Genomic DNA, 24,334 nt, shown 5'->3' with positions numbered 1-24,334 from the left:
GATGTTGGCAAGTTTCTGCTGATAGTGGACATGTAGTATATTCAGTACATAAACCATGTAAAAATATAGCTGAATACTGAATGCATTTGAAGGCCAATGACATGGATGACTGAGATGAGTTGAAAGAATGATAATAATAATAATAATAATAATAACAAGAATTTATATAGCGCATAAAGCATGGCATCGATGCGCTTTACATATTAAAATCTAAAGAACATTAACAACATCTTAAAATACAAACTACATATAAGCAGAATCAAACGTTATAAAAACCATACAGCAAGCCTGCAAAAGCAGAATATCAAATAAACACAAGCTAAAAAGACCCTATTATACAACCACATATCATATAAGGTAAAAATTTACAAAATAGTATACACAATCAATTTCAGATAAAAACAGTTTAAAATTCCGATGAGCAAATGTACAGAACACGGAACATGAGAATGCTCAGTTGTTAAATGCTTCATTCAAAAGATGTGTTTTTAGACGCGATTTGAATTGAGATGTTGTCTGCAATTGCGAATGGCAAGAGGAAGCCGGTTCCAAAGTCTTGGTGCAGCCACTGAGAAACTCCTGCCGATGTTTTGGATTTCAAGGAGCTTCCTGAAGTAAGTATTGTGAGGCCGATCTGAGAGTCCGAGATGGCTGATATGTTGTTATAAGGTCCGAAATGTAAACAGGGGCCTCGCCGTTCAATGCCTTGTATGTTAAAAGCATGAGCTTGAAAACGATCCTCTGTCGGATCGGCAGCCAGTGTAATTGAACCATTACAGGTGTGATATGATCGCTTTCTGCTTAAGGTGACAACTCTAAGCGGTGTTTTGGATTCTTTGCAGTTTATTGAGTTCTTTGTCAGGGAGTCCATATAGGATGCTATTGCAATTATCAATCCTGGATGTGACAAACGAGTGAATGAGTTTCTCAGTGTTCTCCGCGTCCAAGTAGCGTCTCAATTTGCCGATTCTATAGATGGCATAAGAAGCAGTTTTTGCAAACAGCGTTAATATGAGCACTCATTGTAAGACCTTTGTCGAGTATTACACCGAGGTCGCGGACTTCCTTAGAAGGAGTGATGGTGCTATTACCAATAGTGATGCCAACATTGGGGACATTCCTTGCAAACCTTGAGGTGACATGTAATAGCTCAGTCTTTGAGTTGTTTAACATCAACTTGTTCTCGGTCATCCATAGTCGTATGTCCTCGATACAGTTCGCGAGCTTATCAAGTGCACTGTCACGATTGGAAGGCTTAATCAACACATAAAGCTGCGTGTCGTCAGCATAAGATATACTTGACAGGCCATGTTCTTTTATTATGTCCTCGATAGGAGCAGAGTAGATAACAAACATCTCTGGTCCCACGACGGAACCTTGCGGCAAGCCCCAGTCGAGATCAGTCGGATTAGATCTCTCACTTTCAATGACCACAGACTGTTGTCGTTTCTCCAAATATGATGCGAACCATTGATGAGCTGTTCCTTTGACACCGTACCGAGTTTTTAGTCTATGGAGCAAGATGTTATGGTCCACGGTGTCAAACGCCGCGGACAAATCCAGTAGAATCAAGATTGCTTCACCATGGGCGTCGACGGCATTAAGAAGATCATTGGTTACACGAACAATAGCGGTTTCAACACTGTGGAATTGACGATATGCCGATTGCGTTTGATTGTACAAGTTGTTATTCTTGATGTAACCTTGAAGTTGGGATACGGCAGCACGCTCTATAGTCTTTCCGAGAAAAGGGAGGTTAGAGACGGGACGAAAGTTCTTCAAGTCCTCAACATCAAGGTTTGCCTTTTTCGGCAGAGGGGTAACAAGAGCTTGCTTCAAAGGAGTTGGAAACGTCCCTGAATTCAGAGAAGCATTCACTATGGCCGTGATTGATGGTAACAAACACTGCAAGTGATCTTTAATGAGACATGCTGGCAAGGGGTCAAGCGGACATGTTTTCACACGAGATTTCTTGATTATGTCCAGGACATCATCACAAGTCAATAGATTGAAGCTGTCAAAACTGCTGTTGCACGATTTTTCAGTTCTTTGGGATGTTTCAATAATCGTACCGACAGACAAGTCCAGCGCGACGCGAATGTTGCGAATTTTCTCATCAAAATACTTGCTGAAACGGTTTGCCAGATCCTGCTTAGAATTATGAGAAGGAAGAACCTTACATGGCTTATGGACAGAAAGTTTATTGACCAGTTGGAACATTTGCCGTGTATCACATGCTGCAATTTGAGCGCAGTGGTATTCAGTCTTTGAAGTGTCTAATGCGTTCTTGTATTCACGACAATGATCCCGAAATGAGTCTTCATCAACAGCAAGTTTAGACTTTTTCCATTTGCGTTCTGCTTTCCTTTTAGCTCTTTTTGATGCTCGAACGGCTTCAGTATACCAAGGAGCTTGTGGTCTGAGCGAAATCTCCGGATTTAATTGGAGCATGTTCGTTGATAATACTGCTCAGGGTAGAGTTAAATGACTCCACCATACCATTAACTTCGTCACAGTCATCCACTTTCAGATGGCTAATAAGGTCCTCAGAGAAAGCACTTGAGTCAATGGTACGTGGTTGTCGTGATCTAATAAGACGTTTACGTAGGTTGAGGACGAGATATCAACACGCTACATTCGACTGCAAAATGATCTGATGGAAGACCGTGAACTACAGAGATGTTGGAGACGAAGTCATGGGATTCACGCGTAATCAATAAATCCAACGTGTGACCACGTATGTGGGTGGGTTCATTAATATGTTGTTTTAGGCCAGCAGAGGACAAGATGTCTAACATTGTCTTTCTTCCGCTGTCATCTAAGACATCCATATGTATATTGAAATCACCTGTTATCAATAATTGTCCTGTAGCAAGTGTAGCTGATTCAAGCAGACGAGAAAATTAAATCGAAAAATTGCCTGTTAAGTGTTAATGAGCTGGGTCTATAAACAACAAACAGCTGCAGAATATCTCTTTGACTACTAGATATGGAGAGTTCCAAGCATTCATAGGTATTGAACTTGTGAGTAACATACTTGACATCGTATCCTTTCCTCAAAATAACACAGATACCACCTCCTCTTTTCCCTACCCTAGGTAGTTGATGAATGACAAAGTCAGGGAGGGTAGTGGATATATCGGCTAGCACATGATCATCGCGGACATCGCCTTTAAACCATGCCTCGGTAATTGCTAAGATATCTAAATTGTGATCAACAATATAGTCGCATATATCCGCAGATTTGGTCGACATAGATTGTGCGTTCCATGCTGCAATTTTGCTCTTTAAAATAACTTTATCGGTAGAAGCGTCTTTATGAAGTTTGATGTTAATCAAGTTTTTTGAAAGTTTTTGTTTTTCAGTCGCAATGTTGGATTGACTACGATTTGATACACAAACTTGTATAGGCCGGCGTTTGTTTTTGCCAGCTCTACATCCTCTGCGAGTCTTGATGATGATCACTGTCCATACTTGAAGAGTACTTGAGTAGATTGGGAACAAATCTCATGCACATAAGGTGGAAATGGCACCCCTTATACTAAGCATTGGTATCTCCATTATAGATGATGAATATGAAACATACTTATTTGCTACAGGCAACCTGATACCTCTCCAAACCCTGTAAACACCAGGGTTACCATGACATAAACCAGGGTTACCAATAAACCAGGGTTACCATAACATAAACCTGGGTTATCATGACATAAACCAAGGTTACCATGACATAAACCAGCATTTTAACCGGTCAGGTGTTCATTGTCTGTTTTTGCAAATGCCCGTAAAAAGTTACCAACATCTATGAAAGAAAAAAATGTTCACTTTACTTGGGAGTTTTTTTTTCAGTCAAAACCAATCCACTTTGCCTTGTCAATGGGGCCGTAGAACATTTTGTTTGTTGCCAGAGTGTTGTGTCTTTTTAAAACATCTCATTCTATATGAATCACCATGTTTCTACATGTGTTGTACAGGGTGAGTCAAAAAAAGTGCAATAGAGGAAAGAATCCATTTTTATTTAAGAACCGAGTTGAACTTTTTAGGTTTTAAAACATTTTATATATGATATATCCATCAGCAACCTTGTGTGAAAAAACCAAGGAATTAGCATTTACCGTTGTGTTTTTATGACACATTTTATACCGATACCCAATTTTAATGTTTGTCCAAGAGACATCTAAAATTTGAATGTCAGCGCACTCTGTGAAAGGTAGATTTGGAACAACTGCCATTTTCTTGGCATTGAAATAAATTGGAGCACCCATTGTTATTGCCCTTAGTCTTTTTAAGGAGAAAAAAAACATTATTTGTTGTTATTTTCATTTTACCTATACTTTAAAGATGTTTATTCTCAATTGAAAACATAAAAATTTGTTGGCAGTTTTTTTCAAATGTCAAAATGAAATGCGCGCAAATTGAAGTGGAGTGAATTACAAAATATCCAGTAACTTGGACATATTGGGGTTTAAAAAACTGGAGTTGGTGTCGAGTGAGGTATGAAGGACTTAAAATAATATTAGAAACTTTGTTTGAACAGAAAAAAGAAATTAAAATAACGCAAAACTCAACCTTATTTAAGTTAAAGTCAGTTTCAGAGCTGGTGCCTTTACCGTGCATTGTGTGCTCTCATTCAAAATACATGGTATCTCGTGGACAAATAACGAAATTGGGTATCGCAGCAAAAGGACCTATAAAAATTTAACGGTAGTCGCGATTCACTTCATATTTTCACAGAAGGTGACTTTTGAGTGTGGCATTTATAGAATCGTTCAATAATGGGAAAGTTTGACTTGGTTCTTGCATAAATATTGATTCTTTGCTCTATTGCACCTTTTTTGACTCACCCTGTATGTGCTGACAATTCACCGTAAAGATTAGCCTAATGGTGCATAAAATTTGAATTTGTATAGTGCATTTTTCCAGAGGATTCAAAGTGCTGTAATTTCACTGCCACTGGCGAATCATCAAGAATCGGATCACATCTACTTACTTGGCCAGCATAGATCCTGGCGCTAACCTATCCGCACTTAGATTGTAACATCCACCAATTATCTGAGCAGCTTCCCAAATTCCTTTCGGTGAAGGAAGTTTTTGATAACAAAACAACTAATCACCAATTTTGAAGCAGGAGGAAATGAAGAAACTGGAGATCCCGGAAAAAAAACCTGCGAGGGGAAGCATGAATCGGGCTAAACCAACTGCACATACAGTCCTTGGGCATGGCTGGGGATTGAAGCTGTGTATGGGGCCCTTGACATAATTGGAATTTTAGGCACAAACTAAAAGTGCCCTCCCGTAAAAATCCCACCAGCAAATAAGGGCATGGACCCTTAATTCTTGAGGAATTTTTAGAGGAGGGAGCTCTCTAAATTGTACATGTTAAGCACCATTAGTCAAATCTTTACAGTATTCCAATATTTATAGCCATCATGAAAATATTGTTGTATTTATGTTTTTACTTTTAGACTGTGATGGGTGACTTCATGGGTGAAAATGAAAAGTAAGTACCTATCGTATCAGACTCATACTTTTTATAAGCATTGCTTGTTTATTTTAATTTACTGCTTCTACAGATGGGCAGGTAAATCACCAATTTCAAATAGAATAAGCTCATTTCTTCCATTTGAGTCTTTACCTCAGATTCAACAAGTAATATAACAGAGCCCCTGATTGATTTATTACATGACATAATCACCTACGTAACCAATCAGAGTATAGATACCATAAAGGTTAGAGGTAGGTTTTATTAACAGTGCCTTCCGAGGCAAGGAAGTAATATAACAGAGCCCTTGATTGGTTCATTACATGATATAATCATCTGAGTAACCAATCAAAATAGAGTTTTTATAGACTTTTCTTTCATTGCTCTGTTTATCCAGGTTTAACAAGGAAGTCATACGTTTACCAAATAGACTTCTGAGGCAAGGAAGTAATATAACAGAGCCCCTGATTGGTTTATTTCATGACCTGTATAATCATCTGAGTAACCAATCAAAATAGAGTTTTTATAGACTTATATTTTCTTCCATTTATCCAGGTTTAACAAGGAAGTCATGTACGCATACGTTGACCAAATAGACTTCAGAGGCAAGGATTTTGTTTCTGCGCTACGGTTATTCCTAGAAGGTTTTCGATTACCGGGAGAAGCCCAGAAAATTGACAGAATGATGGAGAAATTTGCATCACATTTTTGCTCCACCAATCCTGAGCAGAGTATATTCGCAACGGCAGATGCCGCATACGTCTTGGCGTATTCAGTTATTATGTTGGCTACGGATTTACACAGCTCGCAGGTAAGGTTATGCTAGAAGTAAACAAATGTTGTATTTAATTATTGCTCCACCAATCCTGAACATGCTGGTGCTGTCCAAGTGACCCGCTACTAAAATAACTTTAGCAGGACAAAAGCTTGTGAAACTTTGCAATTTTAATGCTAAAATGGGTCAAAATGAGGCTAAAATGAGGTCAAAATGAAGACAATTAAGGCCTAAAACTGGGCCAAAGGATGATGCACATTGCAACTTGATTGGTCAACTTTGTCATGGCATTTCGAGCCAGGGGTGACTTCCCCTGAGGACTTGACCCCCCCCACCCCGTCAGTATACCTATGATACCGCCTCATGCACTAATGCAAGTACACTTATCATACTTTGGTGGCGCTTGCCGCTGAGCGACATGATGCTTCATTGTGCTGCTTGCATTTTCTGCAAGCGACAGTCACCAAGCAGCACGCTGCTGGGCGGCAGCAGCATGACTTTGAAAGCTAATGTTTTGGCCAATGGCCAAAAATTGTATCTTAGTCAGAGCAGCAATGTTCCCGAGTTTAATTCAACTGTTAGCAATTTGCCACTTTGGACAATCAGCTTGCTGCTGGTCACTGCTAGCGTTTCTGGTGCGACTGCGCAGTAAAACAAAATGAGTGGCAAAGCAGCAAGCGACAGGCAAGTATGAAAGTTGAACCACCACTAGGCCATGCTCTTATCTCATTTCCCAAAATTCTCATGCACCAAAGTATCTCTTTTTTTGTCAAACAGCTAAAGAGGAAAATCACCAAAGACATTTAGGTGTATTCCTAATACATTTGGGTGTATTCTTAATACATTTGGGTGTATTCCTAATACATTTGGGTGTAGTCCTAATATATTTGGGTGTAGTCCTAATACATTTGGGTGTATTCCTAATACAGCTGGGTGTAATTCCTAATACATTTGGGTGTATTCCTAATACATCTGGGTGTATTCCTAATACATGTGGGTGTATTCCTAATACATTTGGGTGTATTCCTAATACATTTGGGTGTATTCCTAATACATTTGGGTGTATTCCTAATACATTTGGGTGTATTCCTAATACATTTAGGTGTATTCCTAATACATTTGGGTGTAGTCCTAATATATTTGGGTGTATTCCTAATACATTTGGGTGTATTTCCATACAGGTAAAGAGGAAAATCACCAAAGAGCAATACATCAAGATGAATCGTGGCATCAATGATAGCAAAGATTTACCAGAAGAATATCTATCTAATATCTATGAAGAAATATCTGGCAATGAAATCAGGTTAAAACCGACTTCATCAACGAAAACCTCAAAACAGGCATCGGGTAAGTAAAATTACAGATACATCTATCTATACAGCTAAGGGAACAAACCAAAAGATCGATGACGTCCTATAAACGTAACTAGTTTCGTTTCTCAGCCAACCCTCTCCCCCCCTGCCAGAAACGTAATAATGAAATGTTGAAAATTTTGACATAATAATAATAACAACACATACTTCAGACCGATGTTTTTGTACAAACGTAATCGAGTATTTTTACCCCCTCCCCCCTAAACGAAACTAGTTTCGTTTATAGGACGTCATCGATCTTTTGGTTTGTTCCCTAAATCATTTTCTTTCTGTTTTTTTTGTCAATCTGTTCAATTTTATTTGATTAATTTTGTTTTTGTTTTTTTTAATATCGTAACCACTCGGGTATAAGCCCACCCCCCTAGGGGGCAGATTAAACAAAAAAAATGGGGGTGGGCTTATAACCGGGAGGGGCTTGTACTTGAATTTAGAAATAAGAAAAATCATCCCCATTTGTATATGGCCAATGTACCAGTAATTTCTATCATCTATGTCAATTTCTTAAAATTCTAAGTGTGGAATGTTAATTATCAACTGATATTTTTTTTTATTTGTTCTTAATGTGAGAGAAAAGGATTGATTTGATTTAAGAACTTGGCCAAAATTTAGTACTGGGCTTATAGCCGAGTGCACCCTTATTCCCAGAATGTTTTGAAAAATAGGGGGTGGGCTTATACCTGAAGGTGGGCTTATACCCGGGTGGCTACGGTTTTTCACAAGCCCCAGGGTCTAGTATTGTGATGCAAGAACTGTTTTTTTTTGTTTTTGTTTTGTTGTTGTTGTTAAATTGACAGAAACCACACTTACTGTCTTGACTACTTAACCCCCTGATCACTACCTGCCTATCTAACATTGCCTCTGATTGGTCAATTACATGATATCTTTACTTTAATCACCAATCAGAATGGAGCTTTGCGAATAATTCACCCCAATTTTTGTGTGTGGTGAAATTATTCTAACAATGTTGGTGATTGGTCCATTTGATAATGGAAACTTCTGTTTGGCCAATCGGCAGGTAGTTCTCATGGGGTTTCTACGGAAGTGTAATGTGATTTTGCTGGTTATTTCTGGCCCAATGAGTAAGTAGGTTGCCCAACCATTTTTTATTTGGAAATCACTTTTTGGTTAACCCTCTCCACACGGGTGCCGACTATAGACAACAAGTTCCAAATTTTCCTTACAAATTTCAGAATTGTACATTTTCATGACTATATATGTGACCCGGCAGCACAAACGAGCCGTAAATTCCCTAAATTGTATTCTGTGTTACGGTGTAAAATGTGTACGAAGGTCGTATTCATCGATAACTTAAGCTGGCCCGACATCCGTCTTATTTTGATAGTCAAAAACTAATCAATAATCCTATTGTTGAAGTGGATAATAAGCTTCAACCTTAGATGGCCGGCTATAGAACTTTTAATAGCTCTGGTCTTTGTTTGCTTTTGCTAAATCCTGTTCAAGTGGTGGGTTACCAGGCATTGTATTTTGTACAGGTATGCATAACCAACAATTAACAATGAGAGAACTTTCTTAAACCTTGTTGACTTGGGGATGATTTGAAATGACCGCCAATTATGACTGTTTGATATATATTACCAGCAATGTGGAAAAAGAGACACATGTAAAAACGTAAAAAGCTATAATTTTGTTGAAGGAGCAAAGTTTAACAAACCATAACCCCGCTTCTGGATATCGTTTGAAGTCAAATGATATACCATTTTTAAGTTTATGATGTTTATTTTTAAACACGAAATAAAACAAAATTAGCCGTGGACGGTCACATATTTGAAATCAGCATGAAAAATGTATTAATGAGTACAAACAAGCCCAGTACTAGTTCAGTGGTTCTTGAGATATCCTTTGATATTTTGAAAAAAATATTTCAAAACTTTTTATTCTCTTGGTCGGGGTTGTTCCATCTATTGTACTTACCCACTTCTCATATCTATGAAAGGGGATACGCTTGCCTAATAGTTTGTACAGTGCCTTTCAGTTCCAGTCTATTTTCACAACACAGAAAATACTGTATTATTAGCCTTTTCTTTGGTGACACAAAATCAAGATGTTTCATCAAGAGATATTTATTTTATGACATATCCCCCTCCCCATTGAATACAAAAGCAAAGTGTCCCCTTTATGTCAGAGGGCGCTATACAATTCCCGGCAATCTAGATCAAGTGACTTCATGCCAACCGACCACATTAATTCATTGCATTAACATTCATTTTCCAATTTGTTGCCCACAGATGTGAAAAGTGAGAAGCAGCGACAACTTCTATACAACATGGAGATGGAAGCCATAGCAAACACAGCCAAAGTCCTCATGGAAAGTGTCAGTCATTTCCAGTCAAGTTTCACCAGTGCTACACATCATGAGCATGCCAGACCCATGTTCAAAGTAAGTCAGCCCTCCCCCCTTGCAGTGCTACACATCATGAGCATGCCAGACCCATGTTCAAAGTAAGTGACCCCCTCCCTCCCTTGCAGAGATGGAAGCAATAGCAAACACAGCCAAAGTCCTCATGGAAAGTGTCAGTCATTTCCAGTCTAGTTTCACCAGTGCTACACATCATGAGCATGCCAGACCCATGTTCAAAGTAAGTCAGGCCCTCCCTTCAACCTTAGCACAGACCCTCTCCCCCTTCTTAAAAAAGAGAAAAAGTAATGCAATCAGTTTCAGTCTTGTTTAAGTATTTAAACAGACATCATTATGCCAGGCTCATGTTAAAGGTATAGCATAACCCATTACCCCTCCTCCACATGACGGGTGTCGACTGCAGACGACAACTTCCAAACTTTCTTTAAAAATACAAACAAGCCCAGGATTGGTTCAGTTGTTTTTAGATAGATCTTGCTTATTTTGAGAAAATATCTCAAAACTTGGGACTTTTTCTATGGAAACCTATGGGTAGCACACAGAGCACTTTAATAGCCTTGTTGTATCCCGTTTCTGGTACATCTTTATCAGGTTTTCTTTCCACAAGCTTACCCAGCAAAAGACATATAGGGCGTCAATCATTACCAGTCTAGTTTTACTAGCACTAAAACTTGCCTTAGCCCATGTCCTTTGTAAATACAGGCCCATTTTTTTTGGCCTGCTACAATAATTGCCCATGTCATTTTTTTTAATTTTGAGAACAAAGTACAAAATATGGTTCAAACATGCTTTTAAACATATTTATTCACCTTTAATCTTTCCACGAGAACAAATGATAATGAGACAAATTAAAGGGAATAATTAGAGAATAAAGGATAGGAAGTTTTGTTTTTACTATCCTCTACAGTGTGATAGACAACAGGCAGGTCCAATATTTTGAGTAGTGGATGCCGGCATCCACTACGATCATCATTATAAGTAGAGGATAGTAAAAACAAAAATTCCTATCATTTATTCTCATTCGTAATCCAGTCACATAAGGATGACTTTCAAAGGGAGTCCCTACTCCCGTCACCCTAGTCTAAACATTTCTATAAATCACAGGGTATCCAAAATGTTCTGCCACAGCCCTATGGTATTCCCTGTATATTTTCCATGATTGTATGCTTATGTAGATTTTATTATCTATATCTACCCTGTGACTTGGGCTATTCCAGTTGAAATCCATACACCCCCTATAGAAGACATGACCTTATTCTCCCACACAGGGGGTGTAGATTTCATATGAAGCCACCAATTCATGTAACCCCATTTGGATTGATGCATTGATTGACGTATTATTTGATTGCTTGCTTGCTTGCTTGCTTGCTTGATTGATTGATTGATTGATTGATTGATTGATTGATTGATTGCTTGATTGATCTGCTGTTTATTTCCATAGGTGACATGGACAGCGTTAATAGCAGCATTTAGTGTCGGTCTCCAGGACTGTGATGACCCGGAGATTGCATCTCTATGCTTGGATGGTATGCGATGTGCAATACGTATAGCATGTATATTCCGTATGGAGACAGAACGTGACGCATACGTTCAGGCGCTGTCCCAGTTCACGTTACTGACGGCGAACTCATCGATAACGGAAATGAGAACAAAGAATATAGATACAATAAAGACATTAATCACAGTGGCGCATACGGATGGCAACTACTTAGGAAGAGCTTGGTTAGAGGTAGGTTTTATTAACAGTGCTCCTGATTGGTTAATTACATGATATAATCATCCGAGTAACCAATCAGAGAATAGATACCTTAAAGGTTAGAGGTAGGTTTTATTAACAGTGCTCCTGATTGGTTAATTACATGATATAATCATCCGAGTAACCAATCAGAGAATAAATACCATAAAGGTTAGAGGTAGGTTTTATTAACAGTGCTCCTGATTGGTTAATTACATGATATAATTATCCGAGTAACCAATCAGAGAATAGATACCATAAGGTTAGAGGTAGATTTTATTAACAGTGCTCCTGCTTGGTTCATTACATGATATAATCATCCGAGTAACCAATCAGAGAATAGATACCATAAAGGTTAGAGGTAAGTTTTATTAACAGTGCTCCTGATTGGTTAATTACATGATATAATCATCCAAGTAACCAATCAGATTATAGATACCATAAAGGTTATGGATTTTTTCAAGTCTAGGCACAATCAAACAAAGTGATTTGAATACACTTTGAAACACACAAATCTCGCCAATATATCGACTGACCTGTGGCATGCTAAGTCGCATCCCGTGTTGTTGATCTGTTGGGTCTATATTAAAATGTATCGTTTTACCATCCCAACTCATTTTGTGGACTTTCATCCCTGATTACCTCGGCTCAAAACAAACCCCTCAGATTTCCAGCAATGACCTCAAAACAGATAGCACACAGTTATATATGTTTAATTGGTGCTCTGATAATCGGAGCACTCGATGTGCTCCATTAATTGGGGCAACCGATAGTGAAAGTAAACATGGTGCCTTCAATTGATTGAAGTGTAGTCAAATTAGGGTGCAAATTCTGTGTGCTCTTGTTGGTTTCAGCAATATAAAATTCTAGCTTAATAACTGTCCAACTGTTATTTGGAGGACATTATGACAAATTTAAACATTTTGCCTTTGGAACCGAGGAATATATATCGTTATGAACACAGCAGAATGCCGAATACGCAAAATTGCTGTTCTGAGTAAATGGCGTTTGAAAATATTGGCACCATTCCATTGATCCTTCTTAAAATGTAGAACATTCGTGAGCGCTCATTTGAAATGTATATTATAGAAGTGAATGTACACGAATTATTGGCAATACTTGCATGTTCTGAAATAATCGATATATCCCTCAAAAGCAGCGTTTTAACAGCTATTCGACTTCATGCTGTATCCATGTTGTCTCTACAACTGCACACAGAGAGGTCGAATACGCATTCAACTACGTGTAAACCATAGCACGCATTCTTGATTTGGGGCGTTTGTGTAGAAATTACTGGTTGTCCTAAGGCTATGTAGACTTAACTTGCTATATAAGTTATAAATAGTCATCCCTGTAATATTTAGCAAAAACACAAGGATTTTAAAGCAAAAATATTAATATTGGCCTATATTTTGCATGTATAATTTTGGGATTTTCCAATTTCACGGTAGCGCACTCACATTATTAAACCACAGCAATATCATGTGGGGAATGTTTGTACTTATTTTGGTATCACTGGATAGAAGATACCTACAGCTATACGTTAGTATCAAATATATTAGTATAGGACATGTAATATAGAAAATTTGGGGTTTCCCACTATAATACTACAGATCAACATGATTTGTACAGCTAAGTATACGATTCGTCTCTCTGCGAATTCATTTATCGCACTTAGGCGCGATTCGTCCAAATAAAAATTTCAATAACTACGTCAGTGAGTAAGATTTACCATTAATTTTTGGTGGAAATAAAAGATAACCTGAAACATAAGCATAAGCATACAAAAACTCAAATTGCTCAAAATTCTCGATTCGTCACTCTGCCGAATTCATAACGATATTATGAGGTAGGAAATTGGATCAGATGTGTAAAACAAATTGGCTACTAATAACTTTGTAATTGTTTATTATAAAAGTCTTGTGTATTTATTGGAAAAAAGCATGGAACTTGTGGACCATTTTGTTTGTTGAATCGTGTCCAATGTGTCTTTATTTTAATTTATTTTCAGATATTGAAATGCATATCTCAGTTAGAATTAGCACAACTCATTGGCACAGGGGTGAAAAGGAAATTCCTAAGTAACTCAACCACAACTAGCTCAAGTGGCAATGCTAGCCAAGGACACCATAATGACCTGCTGGATTCAGGAGATGGTAAGTGTTTGTGTGTGTGTGGGGGTGTGTGTGGGGGGAGGGGGTGTTTGTAAACACTGGCAAACAAATTAACCTTTAAAAATTCAAAACAAACAGTTTTGGTTCAGTGGTTTTGAGATACCTCTTGATATTTTCAGAAAATGTCTGAAAACTTTGAAGCCTATATGGTCAGCAAGTAAAGCATTATAAATTACATGCACACATGTATAACAGTGGATGCACAGGATACCCACGGTTCCTGGATGGTGTCACTAGGTCTTTAATTCCCATTAAAATGCATTATAAACAATGCAGTTAGAGGTGTATGATGAGTATGGGCTATTCAATTTGAAATCCATACACCCTATGGAAGGCATGGCCTTGCCTTCCACACTTTGACAGGGAGTGTGAATTTCAAGGTACCTGAATGGGTGACTCAGTTTGAAATCTACATTCCCTGTGTGGGAGATTAAGGTCATGTCTTCCATAGGGGGTGTATGGATTTCAAATAAAGTAGTCTACTGACTATTCTTACCATGGATCAATACATGATATAGGCCTCTCATATATGTGTTATGTTAAAAAAAAAATTTAAAAAACAAAAATTAAAAATTAAAAACCAGTAATACATTGTAAGAGATGTGTTATGTTAATTTAAAAAAAAATAAAAAAAATAAAAGTAATAAGAGATGTATTTCTGTTGCTTTCAGTTGCCAGAGTAGCCAACCTAGATCACAAGAAGATGGCCAGTTTACAAGAAGCAATGGGAGAGACGTCCTCACAGAGTATTGTTGTAGCAGTAGATAGAATATTTACTGGATCCACTAGGCTGGATGGTGATGCAATAGGTTTGTTTGTTTGTTTGTTTGCATCATAATGATTGGCCAAATTTGTTGTGTTTGAAGGTCAACAGATCAATTTTGACATTAAGTCATAATTATGACTTTATATCCGCCATAGTAACTCTATGTTAAACAGCTGAAATAGCCAGTGGGGTTTCTTTCACTTTACCTTGTTATTTAAGCTTAAAATGGACAGAAACTAGAAACTCCTTCCCGGCAGTTACGACTAATATTATTTCATCATTTTGGTAAAGAATAACAAATTAAAATATTGATGAAAATTGTAAATTATGGCTAAGTGCAGACATGATGTGCCACACAACAGCACTCATGACGGATGTGTACAGATTCTGATATTTACTGTCAAACTGGTGCCTTGAGAATCTTTAAAAATAAAAACCGCAGTGATTTATAGTGCGCTACGCACAGGCACAATGCCTAGACGTTGATCCACAAGCCTCAGCACACTTTACAGGTTGTCGCTGTAACAGCCCCACATCATTCCATAAACCATTTAACAACAAATCAGGGACTTTGCTGCTACAAGAGCACACACCCTAGACATTCCACAAATAACCAATGCAACCAGGATCAGCTCCCCGAGCTTAGTACGGGTTACAACGAGACAATTAGCAGCAAGTTCCTTTTCCAGGGGAATTTCAAGCTAACTCAATTTTCCACAAGAGCATACTAGGCACCACCAGGGTTCGAACCCGCAACCTCTCGCACCATAGTTGAACGCCTTAACGTTTGAGATAACTTGACTGCTTTAAAAGCTTTTACAAATTAATTAAATTATACAAAATAATTGTTGACTTGGGTAGAAATGAAGTTGGGGTTAGGGTTAGGTATTTGTAAGTTTTTTTAACTCATATATTTGGGTGTATTCTTAATACATTTGGGTGTATTCTTAATACATTTGGGTGTATTCTTAATACATTTGGGTGTATTCCTGAATACATTTGGGTGTATTCTTAATACATTTGGGTGTATTCCTGAATACATTTGGGTGTATTCCTGAATACATTTGGGTGTATTCTTAATACATTTGGGTGTATTCTTAATACATTTGGGTGTATTCCTGAATACATTTGGGTGTATTCCTGAATACATTGGGGTGTATCCTTAATACATTTGGGTGTATTCTTAATACATTTGGGTGTATTCCTGAATACATTTAGGTGTATTCTTAATACATTTGGGTGTATTCCTGAATACATTTGGGTGTATGTCAGTTCACTCATCTTACTTTCTCTTGTTTTCAGTTGACTTTGTGCAAGCTTTATGCCAAGTATCAGTAGAAGAGCTCCAGTCACATGCATCACCCAGGATGTTCAGCCTCACTAAGATAGTTGAAATCTCCTACTATAACATGGGACGTGTACGTGTGCAGTGGTCCAGGATATGGGCCATACTTGGTGACCATTTCAATAGGGTGAGTGTCAATGGGATCAATGTCAATGTTACCAAAACTTGTCAGCGCCTTGACTCGCTAAGTGATAGCCAAGTAGCCCAATTATCTCAAAAATTGACAAAGTTGCTCCTTCTGGCAGCCATCTTGAATTCAAAATTAATAATTCCAAACTGGCAGAAATATATTCCTTATATGCCACAGATGCATATCTTCTTAAGTTTAGGTATTCATAAATTGTTATGCATTTTAGCTCATTAGTCTCATCCATTTGCTGCACAAGGCAAAAAATGGTGAAAATATTTCAAAATTATCCATATTATATAAAAATCACATAGTGACTAACGTTAGCACAACAAAGCAAGTAAAAACTCATGGCTCAAAACTCATTTTTCTGACCAGATTGTAGGCTAACTAATAATGAGCTACTATGAAATATTGATTGTATTTTTTTCTGCCTACTCAGGTTGGCTGTAATCATAATGAGGATGTGGCATTCTTTGCAATAGACTCACTACGACAACTCTCTATGAAGTTTCTGGAGAAAGGTGAATTGCCAAACTTCAAATTCCAAAAAGATTTCTTGCGACCATTTGAATACATCATGAAGAGAAACAAGTAAGTTCTTACAGAGCCTGTGATTGGTTAATTAAATGTAATAGCTATCTGAGTAACCAATCAACAAAGCTGATACATTTTAATTGTAGGTGCTGAGAAAGGCTATTGACCTTTTTTAGTAGACCAGATTTGCAAAACACAGCCATAGCAATACATATTCAAATTCTTTGAATACCCAATGGGCAGTAGAAGTCTGGCAAATTAGGACGAGCAATTATATTCAAATGACAGGCAAACCTCAATCAAGGGTCGCCCTAAGTTGTGTTCTTGCGCGCCAAGTGCAATTTTTATTTGGGTGCATGAAGTAATTAGCTTTTATGAGATGTTCAGGAGTCCCATGCACACAACAAATTCGACCGCATAATAAATAGTATTTCTGTGTTTTTGACTGGGTAAAACAAATTACGATCATTTCAGACGAAATATCAAAAATAAACACTCCAAGAACTGTATCACATCAATCACTCTGAATAACCAATCTGTTGAAACAACAATGGACTCCACTCAGGATGTCAGCCTTTTATAGAATACCTCTACTAGCTTCATGGCGTGTCTGGGGGTATTTCCCTATTAATTTTTACTGCTTGGTCGATCGCACTTGGTACAGAAAATCATCATTTAACTATATTTCAAGTCATGCCAAGTAAACATTGGGAGTTTAATCAACACATAAAAGTCAAATTTGTACTCCTTACAGTAATGTTTTAATCTAGGTATAAAACAGTAAATTAATGGCTCACATGTGATTTTTGGGGTGCTGAATTCTGCACCATGAGTCACATCGTGTGATCATAATTTACAGAACTTTGCAAGCTTTTAAGGGTTTGAATTATTTTAATTATAGGATCAGGGTTACGGCTTGATGGTTAGCATGATGGTATGGGTTTAGGACTAGGAGGTGAAGACTGGAGTTAGGGTTAGGTCAGGACTATGTTTTTGAAGGGTTAATGTTCTCACTGTTCTGGCTAAATAAACATGATATGATGATAAAAAGCCCTGGTTTTGGTTTGCACCCCATATTTTGGATTTTCTGGGGTTCAGGGGTTTAGAACCCTTGGTTTTAAAACCTAGTGCTACCACTGACCACAATTTCTAGCTAAGACCCTGGTGATAATGATTTTAAAGATTGTTTCATGGAGATTTCCTCTGCTTAATCTTTAATAATTCAAAATTGTGACTCGATCAACACTGGGTTCGTTGTGGATGGTCACACATGTCTTCACAGTATTCATTATTTCTTTTGCTCTCTTCAGATCCCCAACAATCAGAGACATGGTGGTGCGATGCATAGCTCAGATGGTTAACTCTTAGATCTGGTTGGAAAAATGTCTTTTCAGTGTTCATTATTAGGGCTCAACCGATATGGCTTTTGTGTACTGATCAGATATCAGATATCAATTTTATAGTATCGATATCCGATCCGATGCGATAAAAATTTTTTTTTACAGATTTCCCGATATTGCAAATATCTCGCCAATACGATATCTGATCCCATAATCGGTTGAGCCCTATTCATTATTTATCTCTTTCCTCTCTTCAGATCCCCAACAATCAGAGACATGGTGGTGCGATGCATAGCTCAGATGGTCAACTCACAAGCAGGCAATATCAGATCTGGTTGGAAAAATGTCTTTTCAGTATTCCACATGGCAGCCTCAGACCACGATGAAGGCATTGTTGAATTAGCATTCCAAACAACTGGCAATATTATATGTAAGTTATTTCTTTGTGTGTGTGTTCACATCCACATTCAAGCTGTGGAGGTGTGCATATTATATAGATGAGTTGACTTCAATGTTTATCAACAAAGGCAAGGGACTGGTATATCGATATGCTTGAGCGAACTGCATACAACCACTACACTGTTCAATAGCCTTATTGTGATGTGGCGGGAGTTTTAAAAGCAAGGGCCCTGAATAAAATATGATGCGCGCGCATACTGCCAGGCAAGGAACAATGGGAATTGTGATGACGTATGCGCATACTGCCAGGCAATGACGTCACAAGTCAACTCATCTATACAACTGGGAGCCTTATTGCAACTGTGGACTTGCAAAAACAAGAGCCACAGTTTGTGATACAAACACCTTGTGTGTGAAAAACTCCACAGTTAGAATATGTGTGTGTGTAAAACCCCTGTTGGGGTGTGCGTGTAAAAATCCTGTTGGGGTGTGTGTGTAAAAATCCTGTTGGGGTGTGTGTGTAAAACTCCTGTTGGGGTGTGTGTGTAAAACTCCTGTTGGGGTGTGTGTGTAAACTCCTGTTGGGGTGTGTGTGTAAAACTCCTGTTGGGGTGTGTGTATGTAAAAATCCACGGGTGAAAACTCCACAGTTAGAATATGTGTGTGTAAAACTCCTGTTGGGGTGTGTGTATGTAAAAATCCACGGGTGAAAACTCCACAGTTAGAATATGTGTGTGTAAAACTCCTGTTGGGGTGTGTGTATGTAAAAATCCACGGGTGAAAACTCCACAGTTAGAATATGTGTGTGTAAAACTCCTGTTGGGGTGTGTGTGTGTAAAAATCCACGGGTGAAAACTCCACAGTTAGAATATGTGTGTGTAAAACTCCTGTTGGGGTGTGTGTATGTAAAAATCCACGGGTGAAAACTCCACAGTTAGAATATGTGTTGGGGTGTGTGTGTAAAACTCCACAGTTAAGGAATATAGAAGAGTGTGTGTTGTGTTCACCTGCAACCAAGGACACACACAATAATTTACATTCAAGCTGTAAACCTACCTGCAAACAAGTACCGTCCAATGCGTCCATGGTTCACGAGGTCTGCCGTAGGTCGCAATTGCATGCCAAATTGAATTTTAGAGGTATGTCTGCTATTGATATGGTGGATTTAATCGACCTCGGCTGTTAGGCATATTTCATACTGTGCATCATGAAAAATCTGACATTATGGTACACAATATGTTGATTAACCCTAACACCGGACACTGCTTTTTGCTATCGGAAATCGAACCTTAAACCCCTCGCATGCCAAGCACACGATCGCCTGCAGGTAGTCACAGGGGTTGCGCTGGCCCGGCCAGCGATTCCCTGAGCATATAGCACTTAGGCTGATTGCGTCATCGCATCACGTGGGATTCATGCATGCGCCATGGTTGTCATCATGGTATTTAGGCGTGTTAGGGTTAACATATGTACGTATGTTGAATGGGCAAGAAGCAATGCAATTTTACAGGGCTCCTGGTCGACATTTCAGTTTGGTATAAATATTTGACTATTTTCTTCCATTTTCCTGATGAGATTTTATTCTCTGTAACAAATTATGTGAATGCAAACTTGCTGACACTGTACAATATTTAACTGTACGATAGCTTAAGCTTAAGTGATTCACCCATTGCCCTACCATAAGAATTTCTATTGACATTCTTGACCTGGAAGTTGTCACAAAATAATGTTAATGATGCTAAATCGTTTAGTGATTGGACTGTGTTGCTAATTTAATATTAATATATGCACAATGGAGATTTAGAAATTTTATGAAGTATATTGAGTAAGCTTAAGGGGGTACTACACTCCTGGCCAATTCTGTGCCTATTTTTGCATTTTTCTCAAAAATTATAGTGCATTGGTGACAAGTAAGATATGTATATTATAGGGGCATGGACTACAACTACTGCACTGGAAATTTTATTTCAACACAGACAACAGTTGTGGAGTTAAAAAAAAAAATGAGGGAAAACCAATATTTGATGAATAAATCAATAACTACTTGCCTTGAGTTGCTGAATTTTCAGTGCAGTAGTTGCAGTCCTTGCCCCTATAATATACATATCTTACTTGTTACCAATGCACTATAATTTTTGAGAAAAATGCAAAAAGAGGCACAAAATTGGCCAGGGGTGTAGTACCCCCTTAAACTAGCTTGATTGTGTTTTGAAATTCACTTGAATCCACACGAGGGCATTGATGCAGCTTGCAGAACAGTGCGTCCAACAATAAAAAATCGCGTCCTGGATGCGCACAGATGCGCACGGACATGGCTTTGTGAATACTGTGATTCGGGAGTATGCCTGAGCAATCGCCATTTGTAAAGTGGACAAAAAACCATGATATTTGAAACTCGCTGGCAGTGTTGATAGATAGAGTTCGATTGGCTTCCTTGAGACCGTAGCATTCGCATGCGCTATCAAAGGTGGCGCATTTGTAGTGTGCTACGCACAAGTACGGGAACTTTGACTGTTGATAAATAGTTTGTATTAGTCTATTCCATTTTAACTCAATAAGTGCATGTCACTTCGTCGGCTGTATTCCATAGTGGCGTATAGTGATTTTTGGTCATTTTTTTGAAAATTGGCACATATGTCTTTAATGATGTTCTCTTTCATTTTTCTAAGTCTCATCATTCATAATTAGCTAATTAATTAGTAATTGATTAATTAAATGTATGCGATATAGTTACAAAGTGACATTTTTCAGATTCCATAGTGGCGTATCGACCATACGCCACTTTTTATCACATTTTATAATTATGAAATATCGGCAAAATGAAAAACATCGTATGTCATAGTGGCGCACGCAGTATCGGACCTATACGCCACTATGGAATACGATGTTTTTCATTTTGCCGATATTTCATAATTATAAAATGTATAAAAAAGTGGCGTATGGTCGATATACTATGGAATACTGAAAAAGGTTAGGTATTATGCGTTTTGTTCGCTTTTCCATAGTGACGTATAGTTTTATTGTCAGTTTGCCAGCAAAAGTATGTATTTATTTCTTTTGAAAAATATATAACAATAAAATCTATTTAGTTTACTACAGAAATTTCACATCATTTACAAAATATAATTAATGTCTGATTTACACAACTCGATTTTAAATTGGCATTTCTTCAAACCCGATTTTCTCGAAAAGTTGTTTATTCGCGGCGCCCCACTATACGCCACTATGGAATACGGACGACGACTTGTATTCTGAATTATGAAACCTGTTATGCAACAAGATGAAATCCACACACCCCCTATGGAAGCCTGGAAGACCCATTCAGATAACCCCATGAAATTCACGCTCCCTGTGTGGGAGATTTAGGTTGTGTCTTCCATTAGGCGACGAAAAAAGAAAACCCTGTTCTACGGGCCCGACCGACCCAGATTTTGAACAAAATGGGAAAAAAAATTTCCTGTACAAATGAATACTGACCCAAATTTCAACAATTTCGGGAACAATTTTTTTTTTTTGTATTTTCCCAAATTGCAAATATTTACAGATTTTGGTTATTTTTTTTTGTCATTTCCAAAAAAAAAAAAAAAAAAGCCAGACCGACCGACCCTACTTGAAAGGTCCGTCCGCCCGTAGAACAGGATGTCTTTTTTTCGTCGCCTTAGAGGTGTGGATTTCTGGAATAGTCCATTGGGATATGACTTACAAATATGCATTTGTTTTCTTTTACAGCATCTGTTTTTGAGAAATACTTTTCGTCCACCATAGATTCATTCCAAGATGCAGTCAAGTGCCTATCAGAGTTTGCCTGCAATGCGGCATTCCCTGATACTAGTATGGAAGCCATCAGACTCATTAGAAACTGTGCTAAATATGTCATGGAAAAACCTCAGGTAAGAGAAAAAATTCACTATAATTTCAAACAATTCAAAATTATTACAATTCATGACCATATTTGGAATCGGCATGCAAAATGCATTCAAATGAGGTCAAACAAGCCTAGTATTGATTGATTGATTGATTGATAAATATCTTTATACTGAAATATTTTTGGATTTGTAAACAAGAACTTTTGCAAATTATGATTTTATGATTGATTGTTTGATTGATTGATTGATTGATTGACAATTAGAGTTTGCCTGCAATGCAACATTCCCTGATACTAGTATATGGAAGCTATAAAACTATGAAGCTATAAGAAACTGTAAAATAGGTCATGGACAACCTTCGAAAAAGAGAATTAATGATTGACTGATTGATTGATTGATTTATTGGTTGGTTGACCGATTGACTGACTGATTTAACATTTAGTCAGAGTTTGGAACGCAGTCCGGCATGGAGATAAGAGTTGCCATGACAACAGAACAATGTGCAACAGTGATTATATATGCAAACAACAGAAGCAACATTAAACTCAGCAGGGAAGAAATAAGAGGGAAAAAGAAATGTGTACAATTAAGTTGTTGCAAGGAATAGAGTGAAATGTCTCAGCTATATATCTAGATGTTGTCCTTTTTAATTACATTTAATCCCATGAAATACTTCCTGATTGGTTGCAAGATAGCTATATTTGATGTGATCAATGAGTCGTTTGTCGCTAATCAATATTGATACAGTCAATAATAGTATTCAAGTTGCTTTGTGTTTTATTGTTCTGTGCAACACTATAAAATGATCATATCTTGGCACCGCAAGTCCAATTTTGATGGAGTTTTCATCAAAATAAAGCTCTGAAAACTTTGATTTTGCTCAACAAACACTCATTTTACTTGATCGCAACACATATGATTTATGAGCCAAAATTTGTACTAAAATATTTAGAAGCTGCATTTTAATTGGTCACTCTGATGAATACATCAAATAATTGACCAATTAGAAACACTGTAAGAATGAGTTGTACAACTGAGGAGGATTGAGAATTATTACTTAGAAACTGTATTTTAATTGGTCTCTCAGATGCATGCACCACATAATTAGCCAATCAGAAACACCATGAAAGAGGATTGAGCTTATTATTTAGAAGCTGTATTTTTATTTGTCACTCAGAGGAATACATCATGTAATCAACCAATCAATTTGTTCATTATAGATGTTCAAGGAGCATACAGGAGAGCAAGAGATGCCGGTATCAGAGGAAGACAGGGTGTGGGTGAAAGGATGGTTCCCTGTACTCTTTGAGCTGTCATGTGTTATAAACAGATGTAAACTAGATGTCAGAACAAGGTATGTGAAATAAGATGTTTACTAATGCTCCATTATGCATAGAGTGTCCTAGAGTGTAAGAGATGCCGGTATCAGAGGAAGACAGGGTCTGGGTGAAAGGATGGTTCCCTGTACTCTTTGAGCTATCATGTGTTATAAACAGATGTAAACTAGATGTCAGAACAAGGTATGTGAAATAAGATGTTTACTAATGCTCCATTATGCAGAGTAGAGAGTATGAAGAACTATGGCTACATATTGGTGTGAAAATACAATAATTTCCAGAATATGATTATAAACATCAATCGACTTACAGAGGTAATGTTGTTTTATTCGTACAAGGTTCTGAGAGTTATATGTTGTAGATCGTGAAGAACTATGGACACATTTTGAGTGAAAATTGTGAAAATCACAATTTAAACATTGGCTTATTATGTTGTTTTATTTGTGCAATGTTCTGACAGATATGTTTCAGTATATGAACAACTGTGGCCACACATTGTGAAAATACTGTAATCTCCAGAATAGTAACCTTGGCTTACATATGTTTTTTAGTCGTACAAGATTCTGACACTTATGTTTGAGATCTTGAAGAGCTATGGACACACATAGGTGTGAAAATACCATAATTTCAGGATATTAAGCTTTGGCTTACATACGTTTGTTGTTTTATTTGTATGGGTCTGACTTTTATGTTTGAGATCATGA

The 24,334-nt window shown here is 37.7% G+C and overlaps 1 protein-coding gene across 1 annotated transcript in view; it reads left to right on the top strand.

Moving 5' to 3' along the window:
• LOC140138944 (brefeldin A-inhibited guanine nucleotide-exchange protein 1-like) overlaps positions 1-24,334 on the top strand; it is a 62,926-nt gene that overhangs the window by 15,261 nt on the left and 23,331 nt on the right. The window contains exons 9-20 of the mRNA XM_072160724.1: positions 5,463-5,497; positions 6,035-6,290; positions 7,436-7,601; positions 9,874-10,025; positions 11,446-11,733; positions 13,751-13,895; positions 14,585-14,722; positions 15,982-16,151; positions 16,594-16,745; positions 18,286-18,458; positions 22,157-22,317; positions 23,514-23,647. Of these exons, the coding sequence (XP_072016825.1) occupies positions 5,463-5,497; positions 6,035-6,290; positions 7,436-7,601; positions 9,874-10,025; positions 11,446-11,733; positions 13,751-13,895; positions 14,585-14,722; positions 15,982-16,151; positions 16,594-16,745; positions 18,286-18,458; positions 22,157-22,317; positions 23,514-23,647 (1,970 nt within the window). The remainder of the gene's footprint in view (positions 1-5,462; positions 5,498-6,034; positions 6,291-7,435; positions 7,602-9,873; positions 10,026-11,445; positions 11,734-13,750; positions 13,896-14,584; positions 14,723-15,981; positions 16,152-16,593; positions 16,746-18,285; positions 18,459-22,156; positions 22,318-23,513; positions 23,648-24,334) is intronic.

Source organism: Amphiura filiformis, chromosome 18, assembly GCF_039555335.1.
Source record: "Amphiura filiformis chromosome 18, Afil_fr2py, whole genome shotgun sequence".
In the NCBI taxonomy this organism is placed as follows: Eukaryota; Metazoa; Echinodermata; class Ophiuroidea; order Amphilepidida; family Amphiuridae; genus Amphiura; species Amphiura filiformis.
The sequence above is the reverse complement of the archived record's forward strand: the minus strand, read 5'-3'. Positions and strand labels throughout refer to the sequence as shown.